We start from the raw sequence: 21,896 nt of genomic DNA, 5'->3' as shown, positions 1-21,896 counted from the left end.
TTTTATATTTTACAATGGAAAAAATATAAAAAATCCACATGATCACCAGAAATGTCTATAATAAAGTTCAGAATGTATCGGTAACGCTGAATACTTTAGAAGTGTGGAACAGTCTTATAATTAATGCAGTTACTAAACAGTCATTGTATCATAAACATTTTTTATAATCAATCGTACGTCTGTCCCCGTAATAATACCATATATTGAAATATATTACAAATTCATCTCAACATCAAAACATTTTTGTCTATATAAAAACAAGAAATTTGAAACACACATTAAATAAGTAGGTTATTTGCTTCATTTTTTATGTATTTATTTACCTTATTATATTTATCTGATTAAAATAGTTTGAATGTATATATTAATATACTTATAAAATCCATACATTGTTATTTTTGTATACTTGACCGTTTAATATTATGTATGATAAAATAGAAATTATGTTAGAATCGAACAAATTGCGAACGCTTTGTTAAACTCATATACCCATTCAAGTTAAAATTGTTAGTTAACATGTAAAGATAAACAATATTGACATTTTGCCATAATTTGTTCAATAATATATTAAACACCGAAAATGATAGTAACAAACAAAACACGTTACTACCATAAATTACTATAAATATCGTGCAAATGTATCGGTTTAAAAAATATGTGACAATTGTTTTCATAATCCAGGTAGTATATATACTGTATCATAATCAATTTTCTATATCAATTATTGGTCAATGACCAAAATAATTGCAAAACGTTTGAAATATAATATATTACAACTTGAACTCAGTTTGACAGCGAAAAATTATGTCACTTTAAATGTAACAGGTATACATTTAAACACTTATGTCTAAACTATAAATAGAAATTTGGAGACAATGAGGAAAATGTATTGTACATGAATCGAAATATTAATGTAATCCGTTCATTGTCCTTTTAAGAAAACAAATAGTTTTTGAATAATGATATGTTGATCTTATTTCGCAACAGGCTTCAACAAGTAAAATGAATTGGACTATAAATAATTTGTGTTTAGTAATGAAACAGTTGTATTCATTTCTAAACATTGTAAACATTTCTCCATGTATTTAAAATTCAGAAATAACCTATGAATAAGGGAGGTGTACTCCGGCCGAGTACCTTTATTAAACATACTTCTAAATCTTGCGTCATTGATTAGCGTTTTTTTTTTACAAATAAATGTTAGTTTGTAAAACAACATTCCTTTAAAAAATGTAAATTCGTAAGAATAATTATCTTAAAATTAGTAAATATTATCTACAATAACTACGATAATGGCAATAGAACTGTGTCCATGTTCGCATTTGATTAGAAGCTAGACAGTCTTTAAGTATATTTTAAATTATATTATATATATTATTATACTAATATATTTCTTAGCTGTGACCAAGAGTTTTGAATGTTTGGCCTTTTGTACCTGGAAAGGATGATTGACAAGATAAATGGTCAAGACAGATCAATTTAGATTAACAAAAAAGTAATACTCAATGACTTAAGCCTGGCATGCTCCGTGGGAATAATTGTTACTGTGCTTTTTATGACAAAGTATTTTCATGTATAAATACAAAACTATGTTATCTAAAATCTAATCCTACATGATTTCGGAATAAGTGGCGAGAGACAAATGATTAAAGGATCAATGTCCAAGTTTATTTGTCAGGGAGAAATTTCGGTTTACCCGAGGATAAAATCAGCGACTCTTAATCACTACTAGTAATCCCACGCCCTAAAGAGCCCTACTAAGAAAAACAGACGGACTTTATTCAAGACTAAGAAAAAACTTTATCCGCGCGCAGTACTAAGCACTAATGTGTATGCCAGGAAACCGCTAATAAATCTTATGCCTTTCCGCTACTTCACTTATCATATCATTAAAAAGCGCACTTTGTATAATTCTAACTTATTAATAACCAAAATAATACATCCTACTTGTCAAAATAGCCATTTTATTTTATGAAAGCAAACACAAATGTCCCGCCATTTTTGATATCTATATTATTAGTTTTTGACGTGACGTCACCAATTGTGGCGTTCTATACCGGCTTCGGCGTTATGTGTATTTATATTGCAAATGCAAATTGGCAAATAAAAAAGAGCAAAAAAAATTCGATTTTCGCAAAAGAAAGCCTTTATATATACTTGTCAAAGCTTAATTTTCAGCAAGTCTCCCTTGTTGGTGAAGCAGGTCCAGTGAGGGAACCGAATAAAGCAGCAAGTCTAGAAAACGTGCGTCGGCTTTCTAGTGAAGAGTTGAGCCTTAACCAACGGTCCGCTTCCCAGTAAAGCAAGCAAGTCTAAGAACGGTCCGCTTCCCAGTAAAGAAGCAAGTCTAAGAACGAGTCCGCTCCCAGTAAAGAAGCCAAGTCTCAAGAACGGTCCGCTTCCCAGAAAAGAAGCAAGTCAAGGAGCGCCATCAAGTCTAAGAAGCGCCCGCACACAGTCCAAGAAATGCAGCCCCAAGTTTCCAAGAGAAGCGCAGCAAGTGTCTAAGAACGCGCAGCAAAGTCCAAGAAGTCTAAGAAGCGCAGCAAGTCCAAGAGCGCAGCAAGTCCAAGAAGCGCAGCAAGTCCAAGAAGCGCTGCAAGTCCAAGGAGCGCGACAGCAAGTTCCAATGAGTTGCAGCAAGTACTAAAGAAGGCGCCCAGCAAGCTCCAATGAAGCGCAGGCAAGTCCAAGAAGCGCAGCAAGTCCAAAGAACTTCTTGCAGCAAGTCCAAGAAGCGCAGCAAGTCTAAAAAAAGCGTGCGCTAGATGCTAATAGTGCAGCAAGTACAAGAAGCCGCAGCCAACACACTTATATAGAAGCAAGTCCAAGCACACGCAGCAAGTCTAAGAAGCGTAGCCTAGTGCAATAAGTGCAAGCAAGTCCAATAGTGCAGCAAGTCCAATAGTCCAGCAAGTCTGAATACTGCAGCAATTCCAGGAGTACCAGCCGATTCTTAACTTATAACTCACAAAATACCGCCCCTCAGCATATCGATAAAAATCTGCAAAAGCTGAAACCAAACTTAGACAATTAAGGAGGGCTCGTCCGGGCATCACTTTAAAGAGCTTTTGCATAAAACTGAGCAATATGTTTTTACGACGGAATGCGTTAAGAATAGGAGAGCAAGCCTAGCGCTTATCGCTGGCAGCGATTTATTATCTGTTTCTTTCAAGAGAAGCCGAAGCAAGGAGTGCACTAGCCAGAGAGGAAAAGGCCCGAAGCGCCGTGAAGAGCAAGAAGACAGCATGCGAAATAACATGTTAGCCTCAGCATGCAAGGAAAAAGATTACTCAGAGATGACAGCGCGATCAAATCCAGCCAAAGCTAACCACCAGCTGAGGGAAGCAAGCTCCCTCAGACAAGAATACCTAAGACTTCTGCATGAGATGAAGCAAATGATATATGAGATCTTTCTGGCAGAGATTGAAAACATTTAGCCCATCAGCCAACGACAGCCGGAAGAGAGGACACCCTTGGGCCAGGAGCTTTAGACTCAATTACTTACATGCCGCAAGGTCTGAAGTATTACACAAATTGCCTATTGAAAGAAGCCAACGAGATGACACCTTGAAAAGAGGCTATACTTAAAAACGCAATACCAGTTGCAGTGCAGCAGGCGTCTTCAGGCACCGGTGAAGTTCAGCAGAGCAGACCACTAACCTGGTGAGCTGTTTTTCAGTTTCATTGACCAGAGCCCGCTTTGAGACGATATTTCACAAAGTGCCGCACAGATATAGCTGCGAGTAGCAGCCAGACCTTTCATGCCCGAATAAGCGAGCTACTTAATCAAGAACAGTTCATCGAGCCGCGCTGTTCCACAGATTTGCCGCCTTCCTGCAAAGACGAGAGCTGCCAGACATCAATAGAGAGTTAACACGCCTTTCAGAGCAAGTACATAGAAGCGCATAAAGGGCTTCTTCTGCTTTTGCCAGACGGCTAACTCCAGTTCCAATAACAAGGCAGAATGGTTTCTAAGGCCAAGCCGAAATAATTCAGCAGACATACAAGCAGGAATGACACGCAGAAACAGAAATTCCTTGCCAATGAAGCACATGCTTTATTATGTTAATAAGGCGCGCACCATCTACCAGAGACTGCCGGACAAAACAACAGCAAGCCAAGCCACCGCATAGGGTGCTGCTTGTATTTGCAACAAGACGGCCAGAATATTGCCCAAAAAGATTGTCGGCAAACAAAATCAGAAGTGTAAGAAGTGAACCGCAAGGTAGCCAGCCGTATGCTGCCAAAGCAGACCTTAATCCCACTAGACCAAGAACCTGCATAGCATAAGGAAAGTTGAAGGTTAGCCAGGTCGCCGTGCAAGACTGCTGCCCGATCCTCGCGGGGACAGCTGCTACCATTCGCATTATTGCGCAGAAGAAGAAAGAAACCTGCCGAGTTGAAAAAGCGGCTTTGATTGCGCAGCAATAGCAGTTAGAGTGTATGCAGCAGATATGGTATGTTGAGTTAGCGGCGCGTAATAAGAAGAAGTTGTGAAAGGGAGAACAACATTCACGGGTAAAGAACATGTTTGATGCATAACAATTGATGGAGGATGCCAGTAGTACCTTTGGCGAAAAAATAATGAGGGTTTCGATCCGCAACATATAACTATGTTGGCAGATCATAGAGCAATGCGTGCCTTAAGTCATTAATATGCTGATTAGTGATTGCATAACGTTGCCGGAAGTACTTAGATAAGCCTCGATCCTGAATGCGAAGTGACAGAAAGATACCATCGGCCTGTTGCAGCAGTCATGACAAGAGCACAGCATTTCAGAGAAGCAGACCGTCCAACTAGCAGCGTTGCACTGTTCCAAAAACTCTTTCCTGCGAAGCTGAAGTTGACATAGACAAAATTGCAAGGAATACCAGAAGCTGACTCTTCATTGAAGAAAGTCTTGGCGACTTAGCCAATAGAGAAGCAGAAAAGAAGCTTGCAAACCAAAGCATGCGAGCAAGTTTAAAATACGGTTGCGCTGCGCAAAACGCGTAGTGCTGCCCTTGTATAGAGGTTTACTTTTCAGAAAAATGGTTGATGACTCAAAACAGATTGCTTAGTTCCAACAGGACTTGTAAGATGATGATGCGAACATGCCCCATGCAATCCCATTGTTAGCTGGACATTTGTCATCTAAGAAGACAGAGGACAGAATCCTGACAAGCTCTCCATTGGCCCAGCCGGAAATAACGGTAGAGATGTGGACGTTTTGTAGATTCGCTGCTGACGTTAGCTTGAGCCAGGAAGAACCAGTCCCAAAATCGGCGCAGGGCATAGCAACGGCTACCCCCTAGTGAGACATGCGCGGTAGATGCATCAACCATTAATTCATCGCAGTGCAATAGACTTGATTAGACCGCATATATACCAGCTGTCGGAGCTAAGCGGCCGGGGGGGGGACAACAGAATATATCTAGACGGTGGCCTTAAGGATTTTGCCACACGTACCTGAAAGCCGTAAGCCCATGGCGAAAATAGACACGAGAGCAATTGTTATGCAAGCACTGCCCTTGCAATTTATATATAAGGGTGAGCGATTTCCTTCAAAGTTACTAAGTACAGAGGCAGTCAAATTATACAGCAGACCTCATGAAAGAGAGCATATGCCGACTACATATCCTGCGTGAAGCCAACTCTTCACAACACCTTAACAATCCAAAGCTGCAACGGCATTGTCTGTTGAGCGGTATACAGATGATGGATGTGCCTTAAAAGAATATGCTGCGGAACATGTAGCCAGGAAAGCACCGAAGCACTGCAGGTAGATACTTACCGGCCGCTATTATTTGCTATACAGCAGAGGTACCACAGCGCGAGTACAGGATTTTTCCCCGTTTGAGTTGCAGTGTATGGAAGAACCAGTTAAAGAGGCCAATGCAAATACTAAGGACGATGTGGACTCAAAGGAGATGACCCAGAGATACAGAATACATACCTGTATGTGCTTCAACCCTGAAGCAGCGCTTGGCAGGAAAACATGCAAGATAGCAAGAAAAAGCCTGTTGGAAAGCCAAGGATACCTATAAAGCATCACTATAACAAGTAGAGCTCGAAACAATGTTTTGCGTGTTGGAGATAAAGTCTTACTGCTTTTACCCACAGGACAATAATAAGATTGCATGCCTTCAATGGAAAGGACCTGTTTCAAGTTGTCGAAGTAATTAATAGATTTGATTTAAACAGAATCAAGATTGGAGACAAGCTGAAGCACGTTCCCACATTAATTTGCTGAAGAAATATGAAGAACGCCAAATAAAGATGGCAGTAAGTTGTAACGATCATAGAAGACGTTGAAGATAATTCAGATGGCAGCGGTGGACGACGATAATGTCTCCTGGGACTTCCCTAACTACACAAAGTGCGAGTAGACATAACCAAGATGTCAATCAATCAGTGAGCGACTTACTCCTTAACAGAGGCAAGCAAGTCCTTGCCATACTTCAAGAGTTTTGCGAAGTGTTTTTCAGAAAGCGAACCAGGAACAACTCCACTGATAGAGCACCACGTGAACTAACAGACAAAGAATTCCTGTGAGAGTGAAACAGTACCCCATGGAGACAAGCTGTTGAAAATGAAATACAAGATATGATAAAGGCTATGTGATAGAACCATCTGTGTCGGAATACAACGCACCGATAGTCATTGTCAAGAAGAAAGATGAGAGTAATCGATTTTGTTATTGATTTTAGAAGACTGAATGCCGTCACCAAATTTGACACCGAACCAATGGCAAGCGTAGATGACATCATGGCAAAGCTGAAAAGATGCTAAGTATTTTACCAAAGATTGACTTATGCAAAGGTTATTGGCAAATCCCAGTTGCTGAAAATTGCCGCAGATTTACAGCATTTGCAAACGGATAGAGGGAGTTATCAATTCAAGAAAATGGCCTTTCGGTATGGTTAAACTCTGGAGCCACATTCAACAGAATGATGCGGAAGTTATTTGGCAGGGTGTGATTTTGTTGACAACTATGTTGACGATATGATTAGGGCATACAACAACCTGGACAGAACATATGACAATGCTGCGGCAGATCCTCCAAAGATTGGCAGAAGCAGACCTTACCATAAAGCCATCGGAGTGTTATATAGGATATAACAACATTGGTTTTACAGGACATATGGTGGGAAATGGCATAGTTCAAATAGACAAGTTAGAGCATTCTTAGGACTTGCCGGATATTACAGAAGATTTATACCATCGTTTGCTGAGATTGCGGCACCTCTTACAGACTTAACGAAGAAAGGTTTACCAAACAGGGTACGATGGGGAGATGAGCAAGAAAGAGCTTTTCATACTTTAAAGGAGCAACTAACCAAGAGTCCAATTCTTCGACTGCCTGATTTTTCGAAAGAATTCATTTTACAGTGTGATGCCTTGAATGCTGGGATAGGCTCGGCATTGCTTCAGAGATATGAGGGAGAGTTGTTAGAAAATAACAAAGAATGGCAACAACATGTTCTTGTAGTACGATTTCTTAAAATACAAAACTCTTTGGTACATTAAATGCACACACATAATAGAATTTTGTTACCCTTATTATTTGCAAAACAAATAACATTCAATTAAAAATGACCATGTAAGCAGAACTGTATTGTAGAATAAGATATAACCTTAAAATGTTTTTTAATTAAAATTATAGCTTAAAAGTTATAATCATTTACAAATTTAGTTTTATAGTTGATGAAATCGATTGACTACAATAGATAGCTATATACAAAATTTAAAACATTAATTACATGAAAAAATCGTTTTGGTTTTTGATATACACAAATTTAAATTTTCTCATACATACATACATACTTACATACATACATTTTTATCAAACACTTTATGTAGTGACATAAGAAACTAATCAACGTTAAAATTATAATGAAATACTTAATCCATGACTGACTGATTTGATTATGAATAAAAAAATAATTTATCAACACACTTAAACGATAACAGTCACATTTATATTCCTTAAAATTAAACATGTTTTAAACTAAAATTAGAATATTTATACATTGAATGCATGTATAATCGTTATTCCATGCTTACCAAAGATTCAAACATGCAATTGTTACATGTATTTATTCCCAAGGAAAGGAATGTAAACATACAAAGTGAATCTAGTTCACAGACACAGCTGTACAAACTGTTTGCTAACTAATATGTATATGCTCACTCCAGAGTAGACAGTAGTTTATAAAAACGGTTTTTAATAAGATAATGTGTGCGAAAATGTTATTAACTGAATATATGTAAAAAGAGTATATCCCAGTGCTTTTGAATATGCTGCAGGAACTGTATTAAGCTGATAGGTGTCACTATTTACCTTGAGCAGGTCCTTTACACAAAATAGCTCCCCTTTCTTCCAACAACAATACCTGCCAAACAACGAAGTCTATTTTCTTTCCAGCTTTTGTATAGTGTCTATATCTGCTAGTATCAAAGTTGGATCCTGGCTTGGCGCACGTGTCAATAACAACAGGTGGAGTTTGTACGTGCAATAACCAACACAGCTCTATACAACGGGTCGTATAACTTCCCAACTTTTTCGGAACAAACCAGTCCTTATGTACCGATTCTATTTGCTATGAAAATATAAAGTAAAATATACTTTTGATTAAAATTAATACTTTTAATAAATCTTTCATGTATTTTACAATAAATTCAATTTGTATCTTTATTTTTTTCCAAATTTTAATGAGTTGAAGAACATTTGTTGTAGTGATGTATTAATTGTATTATGAAAGAACCAAATTTTTAATATAAAATAAGAATAAAGATCAAGAAGGCAAGGCGACGTTTACAGACCGAAGCCTCCGACACAATCCAGTATTAATCGTGGCCACGACTTAGTTATCTCGTGGCCACGCCTTAGCTATCTCTTGGCCACGTCTTAGTAACTCGTGGTCATGACATAGTATCTCGTGGCCACCAGATAACTAAGTCGTGGCCACGAGATACTTAGTCGTGGCCACGACTTAGCGATCTGGTGGCCACGACTTAGTAACTCGTGGCAAAGACATAGCATTTCGTGCGCACGAGATAAATAAAAACACACGTATGTCAATTTTTGGCCACCGTAAATTCAGATCTGGTCTCAAAATCCACATTTCGTGTAAGTATATTGGTAGCTTTTGTTAAATAATATTATAATACATGCATGTCTTTTGATCTTATGAGACGTTATAAATATCAGACACCATATTTGTTGTCATATCTATCCTTATTCAACCAATAAATACCTGTGAGAAGTATATCACTAAAATCTAACAGAGCTGCATCAGTGTTAGGGTTTTGGTACTTAAGTACCAGTACCAGTACTTGCCAAGTTACGTAGTATCATACCAGTACTAGATTTTAGCTTGGTACTGCAGTACCAGTACTTTTTTGGGGAAGTAATTAAGTATCATTACCATTACTTTTATATATTCATCAAAGTTTGAATAAATACACAGTGTCAAACAAAATAATTGCAAACATAATTCAGCAAAGAAATAAAATCATAACTTACTTTAAAGTTAAAAATTACATTTTTACAACTTCAATGATTAATCATACATTTTAAAACAATATTTACAACATATATTCATGTCATATCTTGTTGTTTAGTAAACCAGTCAACTGTAATACAATGCAATCATCTTTCATTTAAAACACAAGAGTCTTTTGTTGCTTTTCACACCTTCACACCTCTGTTTAATTTATACCAAAGTAAATAACTTTTGATGGTGCTAACAAGATCACTTGAAATAGGATTATTTAGAATAGAAGCAATTAATTAGTGTTTATATATTTTGCTCTTTTGTACTAGTAAATACACAGTAATAAAATATTGTAATTAGGATATTTTAAGATATAAGAGTTACTGAGTGTGTAAATCTCAATTTAGTTTTTTATTCAAGTCTTTGGTGCCTCTTTTTATGATGAATATTATGTTAACATTTGAAGGAATATTGATAACTTACCTTTTCACAATAATTAAATTAAACGAGGGGTTATACAAACATTCGTGGACTTTCTTTGTTGCGTAAAATATATTTGAGATATTAATTTGAAATTCTTACACTGCTTAGAAGAATTATTAACAAATAAACACAGAACAATTCATGTGAGTAGCTTCTTACATTACAACAATATTTTATTTTACATCAACACATGTCGGCGACAACGGCGGACTCCAAAAGGTTATTGACGGCAACGTCATACTATTAACGTACAACTTGTAACAACGTTACGCAGTCAATGACGGTTACTGCTTCTCAAAGTAATGTCTATCGCTAAATGTTTTATGCCACTTTAACACTAATAATCGTGAAATTTTATTTTCTCTGTTTGTCTGCTGATTTTTATCAAATGTTTTTGTAGGTGTCATTTCCAAATTACAACAAATATTAATGATCGTTTATGATCGTGCGATTTTCTAATTACCGCGTGTCCGTCATTTTCCCGTTATAAACAATAACGGCGTCTGGCATTTTTAGCGATATCAACAAAAATAAACGGAAATGACATCAATTACTTTAAAGAATTACTTAAATGACATCATAGAAGAAACATGCGATGTTCAGCGAGTTTTCTACGTTAATATTTTAGTTTTTTAAGCAAGAAATATACGATGACTTACTGCGCTTTTCTACCACGCACTGGGTGTCGTGTATGTGCTTATTTAAAAGCAATATAAAATCATCATTTATTGACATAATTAACTGTTCCTTTCAAAATGTGTTGATAATATTCTACAATGTATGCTGCTAAACTTACATTACAATACACGATGACGTTCAAGAGATATTTAAAAAGTCAACGAGTTTTTGGATAACCCCTCGTACATGGAATTTACAGCTTTAAGTTTTGAGAAAAATTGATGACATTTTTATCAAAACCAAAGTACTGCCTTGTAATGCAGTAGCAGTACCACTTTTTAAGACAGTAATGCATTACCAGTACCAGTAGTAGCAACATTTTGTAAGAGTAATTAAGTATCAGTGCCAGTACTTGTGAAATCGCTGCAGTACGTACTGCAGTACCAGTACCAGTAATGCAGCTCTGAAATCTAACACTTTTTTTAAAACGGATCTAATGTATAAAAATATAATGTTTAAAGAAAAATAACAAAATAAAAAATTCCCTCATTTCAAAAGCAGTTGACAGTTATTCTAGTCTATACACTTCATCGTTTAGCTAATGCATTACGAGTATATTATCTCCTCAGGTGTAATATAAAAAAATCAAACTGACAACGCTTCGACCAAACAACTACATTATATACGTATACGCTTAATATCGTTCGTTGGCATTTAAGCAATGTTCTAAAAAGGCGTACAAGCTAAATGATTGTCATACTGTTTTAAATATGCATAAAAATTTTACTATGTAGATTAATGCAGATGACACTATGCATAAAATGAAAATATGCCTTTTTCAATGCTTTCTTTATCATAGACATAATGTCAACAAACAAAATGCTTACATTTAGCATCATTGAAAAATCATAAGATTTAAAATACAGGTTATGACGTTTTTGATAGCAATACCGCCTTCCTTTTTGCTCTTGTTCCAATGCTTTGAAACTACATTATCTACGCACACGTAATATCCTTCGATGCCATTTTAGTAAATAAGAACAAGAATATGTGAAAAGGTTTCGAATATCGTTTCATAGAAATTGATAAATGCCTTTTCATTGGAATGTTTAGGAAAATATAACTGTGAACGAGTAATTATATATAATGCGTAAATGCTTGTTTTTTTCTATAATTGTTGACTTTATAAAAAAATGCTTGTTCGAGTGTGAACTAAGCAGTTTTTATCATTTTTTTTCAGATTCGAAATCACCTTCCATCACTACTATAAGTATATAATTAGTTACATTTGCATATTATTTAAACAATAACTTACTCATCTAAGTTTTCCCGTGTAACCGACACGTGTAGCTTTATTTCATCCAAACAATTTGAGATATCTACTTTGCCTGAAATATTCTTGCCTTTATATATTATTGTCCAAATATTTTTTATCGCCTGTTCTTGGGGTTTTGTAAGTTTTCTTGTGTCTTCTTTCTTCTTTTTTTCACTGAATAACATAAATTTTGCAAAAGCAATACAAAAGGTTGTTATATATGATTAAGTACAATTCTGAATTCTATTGGAAGAGTTCACAGCCGTCAGACCTATACTGGAAGAGGCGGTAGCATAGTCTGCCGTGGACGAGTCTTATAGAATCAGTATTGTTCTCAACTATACACATGTATAGTGAGCTCTTTATTTTACATCATCACGTGCGATATATATTCTGGACTTTGAAAATGAAAACGAGGCTATATGAAATACGATATGCATTTGATATAGATATTTTGGTTTCTGCAAATAAGATACGATATGCATTTGATATGGATGTTATGAACTCTGAAAATAGAAACGAAGCTAAATTAATACAATTAGATAAAGTCATGATTTTTATAGGAATTGTTACGAGCCAGGCGTAACGAGAAAGAAAAGCCAGCAACAAACTTGTAACAATAACAAATTTATTACAGAAAAATTATTAAAGAAAAATAAAATAACAAATTATCTTTACAAATACCTGAAGTCCAAATAAAAATTACAAATGTCTAGTCTGATCCTGGAATGATCCTTTTTCAATAGCACAGTTAAATCCAAGTTAAATCCAAGAACACTTTAGAATAAATTCCCACAATAAAATCCACAAGAATAATTAATAATCCAAGCTCCAATAAATCACTTAATTTCCAAGTTAAATAATACTCCAAATATATTGATGACTTAAAAGATCACTGATGACTAAAAAAGGTAACTGATTACTTAAAGATCACTGATGACTTTAAAAGGTACCCCAAATGAAAAATATCCCGTAATATATATATAAACTAGGAACATTCCAGAGAAGTCTATTATGTTATATCATAATCTAGCAACTTCAACAATAAAGATCATTCCGGAAATTTCTATCTAAATATAATGCATGAGTTTTCTACAACAGTTAAGAAAGTTTTAGTACATACATGTAGTTAATGTTCTAAAAATAGAACAATGATAATATTGGAAATACCAACCGGTCAGACATAAATTATATACATGTAATATGTTGCATACATAACACTTCCCCTCTTCAAGAAAAAGAAATATGAATAAAATGAATATTTCTTTTACATAAATCCAAACAATGTAACTTACAAATAACGTAGGAGAAATGTTAAACAATATTATACATAAAATCATATATATGTGTATTATAAACAATAGCAAACAACAAAGTAAAATTAAACAATCATAATATATAATATATAATATCAGTTTTAGACACGTGAAAGTGCATCAGGGATCAAATTATCTTTCCCTTTAATGTGTCTAATGTCAAGACTATATTCTTGCAAAAACAAACTCCACCTCAACAACCTTTGATTTTTGTTTTTAAGTTTATGCAAGAAAGTGAGGGGATTGTGATCACTAAAGACAACAACAGGCAACTTTGAAGAAGTTAGATAAACTTCAAAATGCTGAATAGCAAGAATAAGAGCAAGGCACTCTTCCTCTATAGTAGAGTAATTTTTCTGATGTTCATTAAACTTTTTAGAAAAGTAACAAACAGGATGGTCAACACCATTGTTGTCTTCTTGGATCAATACACTTCCAGCACCTATGTCACTAGCATCTACAGCTAACTTAAAGTTTTTGTTAAAATCTGGTGCCAAGAGAACTGGTGCACTCTTAAGTATAGCTTTAAGGCTGTTAAATGCCATTTGACACTTGTCATTCCAAATGAATTTGTTTCTTTTCTTCAGTAAATTTGTCAATGGTTCTGCAATAACCGAAAAATTATTACAAAATTTACGATAATACTCTGCCATACCAAGAAATCGCATCAGTTGTCTTTTACAAGTAGGCACAGGAAATTCAGAGATAGCTTTGACCTTAGCTTCTATTGGTTTAACTTTACCCTGTCCCACTACATGTCCTAAAAATGTTAAAATTGCATGACAAAATTCACTTTTTGCAAGATTAACTGTCAATTTAGCATCACTAAGTCAGTCGAAGAATGCTCTTATAGTTTTGAGATGTTCCTCCCATTCATCAGAGTAGATGATTGCGTCATCAATGTATGCGTCACATCCGTGTAGACCAGATATTACCATGTTTATAAGTCTCTGAAAAGTTGCTGGTGAGTTTTTCATACCAAATGGCATGACTTTATATTGATACATGTATAAGCCGTCTGGTGTTACAAAGGCTGATATTTCTTTAGCTCTATCAGTAAGTGGAACTTGCCAGAATCCTTTTAGAAGATCAAACTTTGTTACATACTTTGCTTTTCCAATTTTGTCAATACAGTCATCAATTCTTGGTATAGGAAATGAATCAGTTTTTGTTACAGAGTTCACTTTACGATAATCTGTACATATTCTATACGTTCCATTTGATTTTGGTACCAGAATACATGGAGAGCTGTAACTGCTTTGACTTGGCTCAATAAAGTCATTATCCAATAAATACTGAACTTCTTGTCTTAGGTTTGTTTTACAGGATTTGTTCTATATGGATGTTGTTTTATTGGTTCAGAGTTTTCAAGAATGACGTCATGATGTATTTTGTCAGTCCGTGTGGGTATATCAGGAAATAAGTGTTCATATTCATAAATAAGCTGTTTCAGTTCATCTCGTTTCGACGGTTCTAAGTGAGCAAGTTTTTCATCCAGATTTTTCAGAATATCAGAGTTTTCAAGCTTTGCTGAACCAGGATCAGACTTTTCAAAATTTTCATAACTATTAGATTCAACTGAACATTGATTTTGTGGAACAGAGTTTACAACAGATATAGGTTTACTAATTGTGCTATCTCTGTCAAAATATTCTTTTAACATATTTATGTGACACATTTGTTTTTGCTTTCGCCTCCCAGGAGTATTAATGATATAATTAAGGTCACTGACTTTCTTTTCAATAGTATAAGGGCCAAAGTATCTTGCCTGCAATGGTTTTCGAGGTATAGGTAAAAGAGCAAGTACTCTATCACCAGGGTTAAAACTTCTTTCCGGAGCATTCTCATCATACCTTAATTTCATTTTACTTTGTGTTGATTTTAAATTGACCCTAGCTAACTCACATGCATTAGTCAACCTATTTCGAAAATCGGATACATACTGAAGCAAATTTAAAGATATGTCATCTTCAGACAGGAATTTCTCTTTTAGAAGTTTTAAGGGTCCTCGGACAGTGTGACCAAATACTAATTCAAAAGGGCTGAAGCCAAGAGATTCCTGAACAGATTCTCTTACAGCAAATAACAATAAATGGATGCCTTCGTCCCAGTCTTTTTCAGTGTCAAAACAATATGACCTTATCATATTTTTCAGAGTCTGGTGAAATCTTTCTAATGCACCTTGACTTTCAGGGTGATAGGCTGAAGACCTATATTGAGTAATACCTAACTCGTGCATGACCTGCTGGAAAATACCAGACATAAAGTTTGACCCTTGATCAGACTGTACTGATTTAGGTAAACCAACAAATGTGAAAAACTTCACAAGAGCCTTGACAATAGTTTTTGCTTTAATATTCCTTAAAGGAATAGCTTCAGGGAAGCGCGTAGAAGCACACATAATAGTTAATAAGTACTGAGAACCTGATTTAGTTTTTGGTAATGGACCTACACAGTCAATAATAACTCTACTAAAAGGTTCATCAAATGCAGGAATAGGCTGTAAATGAGCTTTAGGTATTGTCTGGTTAGGTTTTCCAACCATCTGACAAGTATGACAAGATTTACAGTACCTAGATACATCTGCTTTAAGGCCAGGCCAATAAAAATGACTGAGAATTTTATGGTAGGTTTTATTAACACCTAAATGACCTGCCATGGGTGTTTCATGAGCCAAGCTTAATATTTCCTGGCGATATGATTTAGGGACCACAATTTGGTGATTAACTGTCCACTCCTCTTCAGCAGGGACATCGGGCGGTCGCCATTTTCTCATTAAAATCCCATTCTTTTCATAATAACAAACAGGGACTTGTAAAGCTTCATCTTCACTAAAAGCCTTTTGAAAAAGGACAGAAATCTCAGGATCATTTTGTTGTTCCTGGATAAGCTGTGATCTTGGAGTAGAGAAGTCAGATATTGAAAAATCTGTCTGAGTTTCAGGCAGAGTAGGAGTGTGAGAAAAATTTATTTCATTATCAAAAGACTGACCTATAAAAGTATCAGCTAAGTCAATATCTGAACAAAAATTGTCTTCTTGAATGGCCTTCTTAGCCATAGCTCGAGTAACTGCACATGAAGGGTAAAGGTCAGGAATTTCCTGCTCAATGGGGTCAGGTATCTGATCCACACAAGGAGTGTCAGTTACAAGTGGATTAACCACTACCTTATCTCCAGCTAAGTCATTACCTAGCAATAAATGAACACCTTTAAAGGGTAAGAAAGATCTTATACCTACAGCCACTGGCCCAGTTACCAAATCTGAGGACAAATAAATATTATGGAGAGGGACATTAGAAAAACCACACTCTACACCCTGAATAAGGACACTAGATCCAGAAGAAGTCTTCTCAGAAAAAGGCAGTGTATCTGCTAAAATAAGAGATTGAGAAGCTCCTGTGTCTCTTAAAATTTTAATAGGAGTAGGTGGGCAAGTATCACCGATAAGTGACACGGAACCTTCCGAAAGGAATGGTTCATAAATCTCCATTATAGAATCAGATTTGGGTTCTTTGACCTTCAAAATTGCATTGTTATCAATACAAGACTGAGGTTCAGACCTTGAAGTGGTAAGACCTGTGGGTTTGGCCTCATCACGTTGTTGTTGCCTCCTTTTTAAGGTAAAGCAATCAGAAATAAGATGTCCAGTTTTCTTGCAATAATTGCATGTAGGACGAGATAAGGGACTATGACCTTTATGTTCATCAGATGACTTTGGTTTGGGAGTATTTGACTGACTAGATGAACCAGATAGATTACCAGAACTGAACTTGGAATTAAAATGTGAGGGTGTGGACTTCCCTTTATTTATAAATGAAACTTTGTGGGTTAAAGAATAATCATCAGCTAAACGGGCAGCTTCTTCTAAAAGTTCAACCTGTTTTTCATCTAAGAAAGATTTAACATCAGAGTGAATACAACGTTTAAACTCCTCTTCAACTAACATGAGCTGTCTGAGCTTTTCATGATTTTTACTTATTTTCTTAGATAGACACCACCGATCAAAAAGTTGTTCTTTTTCTCTTGCAAATTCGACATGGGTTTGACCAATTTCTTTCTTAGAATTTCTGAATTTTTGCCTGTAGGCCTCTGGTACTAACTCATAACCTTTCAGAATTAATTCTTTTACATTATCATAATTAGAGCTTTGTTCAACAGTAAGTTTTGTATAGATTTCACGAGCTTTACCAATTAAGACGCTCTGTAAAAGTAACGTCCAGTGCTCTCTTGGCCATTTTAAATTTTCAGCAACCTTTTCAAAATGAAGAAAATACTTATCAACTTCTTTTTCTTGGAAAGGTGGAACAAGCCTAATATTTTTAGTTACATCAAATTTTGAATTTATTCTATGTTCAAACTGATTTGCTCTCTCTTTGATTTCTAATTCTCTCATTCTTAACTGAAATTCTCTCTCTTCTCTTTCTTTTTCTAATTTTCTCTCTTCCCTTTCTTTTTCAAACTGCCTTTCCCTTTCTTTTTCTTCCCTGTCTTTTTCTAACAGTAACTGCCTTTCTTCCCTTTCTTTTTCTAACTGTCTTTCTTCCCTTTCTTTTTCTAATTGCATTTTTTCTAGTTCAAATTTAAATTGAAGTTCAAGCTCTTTTATCTTAATTTCAGAAATTTCAGAGTGTTTTTCAACAATGTGAGAAAGTGCATCTTCTCCAAAAATATCTTCATCCACAAAATAATGAATCAGAAGATTTTTAATTTCTTGTTTACGCATTGAAGATTTAATTTCTAATAAATTATACTTTTTTGCAAGATCGAGCAAATCAGTTTTCTTAGCCAAATCTAATACCTCCTGGGAAGGTTCAGCTACAAACTTTTCTAAATTAAAAGACATGACTGCTTGTTGCTGGTTTTAAACTCAGAAAGTGATGTGTTTCAAAAATTTCAAAATGAAAGGTACACTTAATAGAACAACTATGATATCAACTCAGATGAGTAAATACGGTAATAATAAACTATATAATAAACGGTAATAATTTCCAATAATGTAGCCAAAAAGAAATATTCAATCCCGGACGAGCCCCCAATTTCTGTTACGAGCCAGGCGTAACGAGAAAGAAAAGCCAGCAACAAACTTGTAACAATAACAAATTTATTACAGAAAAATTATTAAAGAAAAATAAAATAACAAATTATCTTTACAAATACCTGAAGTCCAAATAAAAATTACAAATGTCTAGTCTGATCCTGGAATGATCCTTTTTCAATAGCACAGTTAAATCCAAGTTAAATCCAAGAACACTTTAGAATAAATTCCCACAATAAAATCCACAAGAATAATTAATAATCCAAGCTCCAATAAATCACTTAATTTCCAAGTTAAATAATACTCCAAATATATTGATGACTTAAAAGATCACTGATGACTAAAAAAGGTAACTGATGACTTAAAGATCACTGATGACTTTAAAAGGTACCCCAAATGAAAAATATCCCGTAATATATATATAAACTAGGAACATTCCAGAGAAGTCTATTATGTTATATCATAATCTAGCAACTTCAACAATAAAGATCATTCCGGAAATTTCTATCTAAATATAATGCATGAGTTTTCTACAACAGTTAAGAAAGTTCTAGTACATACATGTAGTTAATGTTCTAAAAATTGAACAATGATAATATTGGAGATACCAACCGGTCAGACATAAATTATATACATGTAATATGATGCATACATAACAGAATATCACGTGGTTTAAACACTAAATTGGTTATATTTCGCTGATGTGGTCCCACACAATATTTCAACATACTTATCTTTTTTAACTACATGGGATCATTTAAACACAAAGGATTATGCCTTTTACAGCAAAGAATTATAATAATTATATTTGAAACAGCTAAAAAAAAACACAACTGTCACAAGCACAATGATTTAATTAACAAAGATGAAGAACATCATATGTATGCAATTAGGAAATAAAAATAAGAAATTGAAAGTATTGTTGTAGAATAATGCACGGCCGCAGTTCCAATGCGTCGGAATATCGGCATTCTGGATAAATTACAAAGAAACTGAACGAAAACCGTGCACTATTGTACTATAATACAAGAAAGATTGATATGTATTATCATTCTAGCATCTTAGTGAAAAGATAATTGGTTAAAATTTGTTGAACTACATAAGCGAACAATTAATTTTTCTGACGTCATCAGGGTTATTGACTATATATCTGACGTATGAATGACGTGTAATCAATTTATTTAATTCTGTGTAAAAATTGTTTAATAATAAACTTGCTTGCCCTATCTGTTTGATAACGGAAAAGTGTGAAGCGTGTTAGAATAGGTCATGACAGCTTAACTAGTCCTGACATTCAAATTGGCAAAAGGTCAAATAAAACTGAACGCATCTTTCTATGGGTAAATGAGATATAAAAATAAATTACCTTTGAAGCTCTTACTTTTTATCAAAAATTGTGGAACGATTTGAACGAATCGATCTTGCTAATTCACAGTCAGAATCTACTTCTCCGTCAATAGCTTTCACTTCAACCCATGACTTTAGCTCCTTTGTAAGACAATCAACTTCTTGTTTTGCGCTTTTAAAATTATAGATAATCATATCGACAATTAAACTATCAGTGACTGTTGCTCTATCGCTTAAACTATCGCTTTGTTTGTTTTTGTTAAAATGAAACAAAAAATATACAAAAATGTTTGTTCGTCTTAATTAGGAATCTATGCTACATTTTTTACGATATGTTCTGTTGTTCTTGCATGTCTTTCTAAATATAATGTTGTAAATGATAAATTTAAAAATAACTTTTGGTCATGCCATATAATAATTTAATAATAATAATAATAATAACTATAATAATAATAATAATTGTCAACATTTTTTGCTAACTTAATTGACTCACAAATAATATGACTATTAAAGCAAAAGTTACCCCTTCAGATAATCGTAAAAAAGTATTAAATGGAAAACATGCTCATTATATTGGCTTAACAAGCTTCTGCTACATAAGCTATTTGAAACAAAATGCAGTTTTACTGTAAGAAAATTAAGTTAAATCACTCAATACTTTGCTGTTTTAATTGCGTAAATAACCGATTAAAACATTTGAAGAGGCTTATACATTCTCGTATATGCATTTATTAGTGGCTGATTACCAACTGCTACGGAAAATGTAAATTGTTTTACCTTTTAAACTCTTTTTTCCATTTATGTACCTGCAAACGACCTTCTCGAAATGCTTTTACATCTGTATCTTTACAATCTTCTTTAGCTTCATTGATAGTTTTGACATCATTCCATTCTTTAATTTCTTTCAGTAATAATGTTATTTCTTTATTGGCACTTGAAAATATAAATTGATATAATAATTGTTTATAGAATAAATCAAAATGCATAACATTCACAAATTCATTTTAACATGATGTACATTACAACCTGTATCATAAATGAAGTAGTGTAATATATTATATTAACAAGAAACATGGCAATGCCACGAAACCAGGCTTTCAGTAGCACCATTGTAGAAAGCTTTGTTAGTTTCTAATTTAGAGTCTTATTTCGGCAGTATTACTTCCGCATTGCAGAATTTTGACATTTTCTTTAAATGTGTCTTATGTGAGCGAACCAAGGGCCATCATAGCCTTCTTATTTAAGCACATTATTCAAATTATGATCAATGATGCATTTTTATAAAAAGAATGTTAAATATATGTACATTGTATGAAAATTAACATGACTTTTACATGTACATGTGTACAGTACAATCCTAAGAGATATAATATCAGTTTTTCGATAGAATGAATTTCATAACTAGCGAAAAGTGGATACAGATTTAAGTAAATTGAAATAATAAATCTTACACATATAATACTCTAACCTCATTTTACTATCATTTTCATTTTTCAGCTTTCTACAACAATCCACAATGATATTATGGCATTTATTTAATTCCTCGCGACTTCCCTCTAGGGTTTTCGACTTAAGAAAAACTTTATCGTCATATTTGCTGTCAGAAATTTGCTGCAGCAGCGTATTTAGCCAGTCTATAACGTCAATAAACCTGTAATAAAAAAATGTTTCGCAAATCACAAAAACTTTTTGCCTGAAATAAATGTTATTAAATTCATGATAATAACCTGATCCTGTGTTTGTGCTAAAAAGTAAGGACTATGTAATACTTTCTTAAAAAGACCTCTATCATAATTTGATAATAAATATATGTTTCTTTCATTTTGAAGGTTCTGTCAGTTTCTGTACATTTATGTATACATATTATCTACGTTATTATAGTATAAACTAGTTATAAATGTGTTCAATTAATATTTAGAGTAACTAATTATTTTTTATGTAAAAAGCACTTATAGTAATTTTGAGATTACTTCGATTTCCATTGTTGTTCTACCTTTTGCACTGCATCTTGCATTTGTTGTTCTTGTTTTTGTTTTTCTGCCTTTCTGTAAATGCCCTTTATCCCGCTGAAAATGGTAAAATACAAATATGTATTTTTATTAATAGTTAACTCTCTCAAATCAGTGAAACCAAACTTATGTTTATTCCGATCCGTTTAAGGAGTATCAAAAGAGTTTGTATACAATTTAAACGTGCTTACCGCCGTGTTGCTGAAACCTTATTAATCAATCTGAAAAACAAAACCGAAAGAGAATTATGATAAAAACATTATTATTTTTCGTGAAGCGTGAATCATGTA

General features: G+C 34.3%; 2 protein-coding genes across 2 annotated transcripts; one reads left to right on the top strand and one right to left on the bottom strand.

Annotated features, from left to right (window-relative positions):
- The first annotated feature begins 6,331 nt into the window (after positions 1 to 6,331).
- Positions 6,332 to 7,513, top strand: LOC132728257 (uncharacterized). The gene is made up of 2 exons (XM_060713864.1): positions 6,332 to 6,534; positions 7,123 to 7,513. The coding sequence occupies exons 1-2, from the start codon at positions 6,332 to 6,334 to the stop codon at positions 7,511 to 7,513; spliced, it is 594 nt and encodes a 197-aa protein (XP_060569847.1).
- Positions 7,514 to 19,600: 12,087 nt separating this feature from the next.
- Positions 19,601 to 21,223, bottom strand: LOC132728249 (uncharacterized). The gene is made up of 3 exons (XM_060713856.1): positions 21,066 to 21,223; positions 20,375 to 20,530; positions 19,601 to 19,769 (listed from the first exon to the last, which is right to left on the bottom strand). Exons 1-3 carry the CDS (start codon positions 21,068 to 21,070, stop codon positions 19,628 to 19,630), a joined length of 303 nt encoding a protein of 100 aa, XP_060569839.1. The 5' UTR covers positions 21,071 to 21,223; the 3' UTR covers positions 19,601 to 19,627.
- Between the last annotated feature and the right edge of the window lie 673 nt (positions 21,224 to 21,896).

Source organism: Ruditapes philippinarum, unplaced genomic scaffold (assembly GCF_026571515.1).
Source record: "Ruditapes philippinarum isolate M1 unplaced genomic scaffold, ASM2657151v2 ctg2552_1_1_1_1, whole genome shotgun sequence".
Taxonomy (NCBI): Eukaryota; Metazoa; Mollusca; class Bivalvia; order Venerida; family Veneridae; genus Ruditapes; species Ruditapes philippinarum.
The sequence above is the reverse complement of the archived record's forward strand: the minus strand, read 5'-3'. Positions and strand labels throughout refer to the sequence as shown.

Coding starts and splice junctions, on each gene's coding strand:
- LOC132728249 (XM_060713856.1), bottom strand. Junction 19,770..20,374: donor TGGAAAAAAGAGTTTAAAAG/GTAAAACAATTT, acceptor TAATTTTAAAAG/CGCAAAACAAGAAGTTGATT.
- LOC132728257 (XM_060713864.1), top strand. CDS start 6,332: ATGTCTCCTGGGACTTCCCTAACTACACAAAGTGCGAGTAGACATAAC. Junction 6,535..7,122: donor CTAACAGACAAAGAATTCCT/GTGAGAGTGAAA, acceptor TTGGTTTTACAG/GACATATGGTGGGAAATGGC.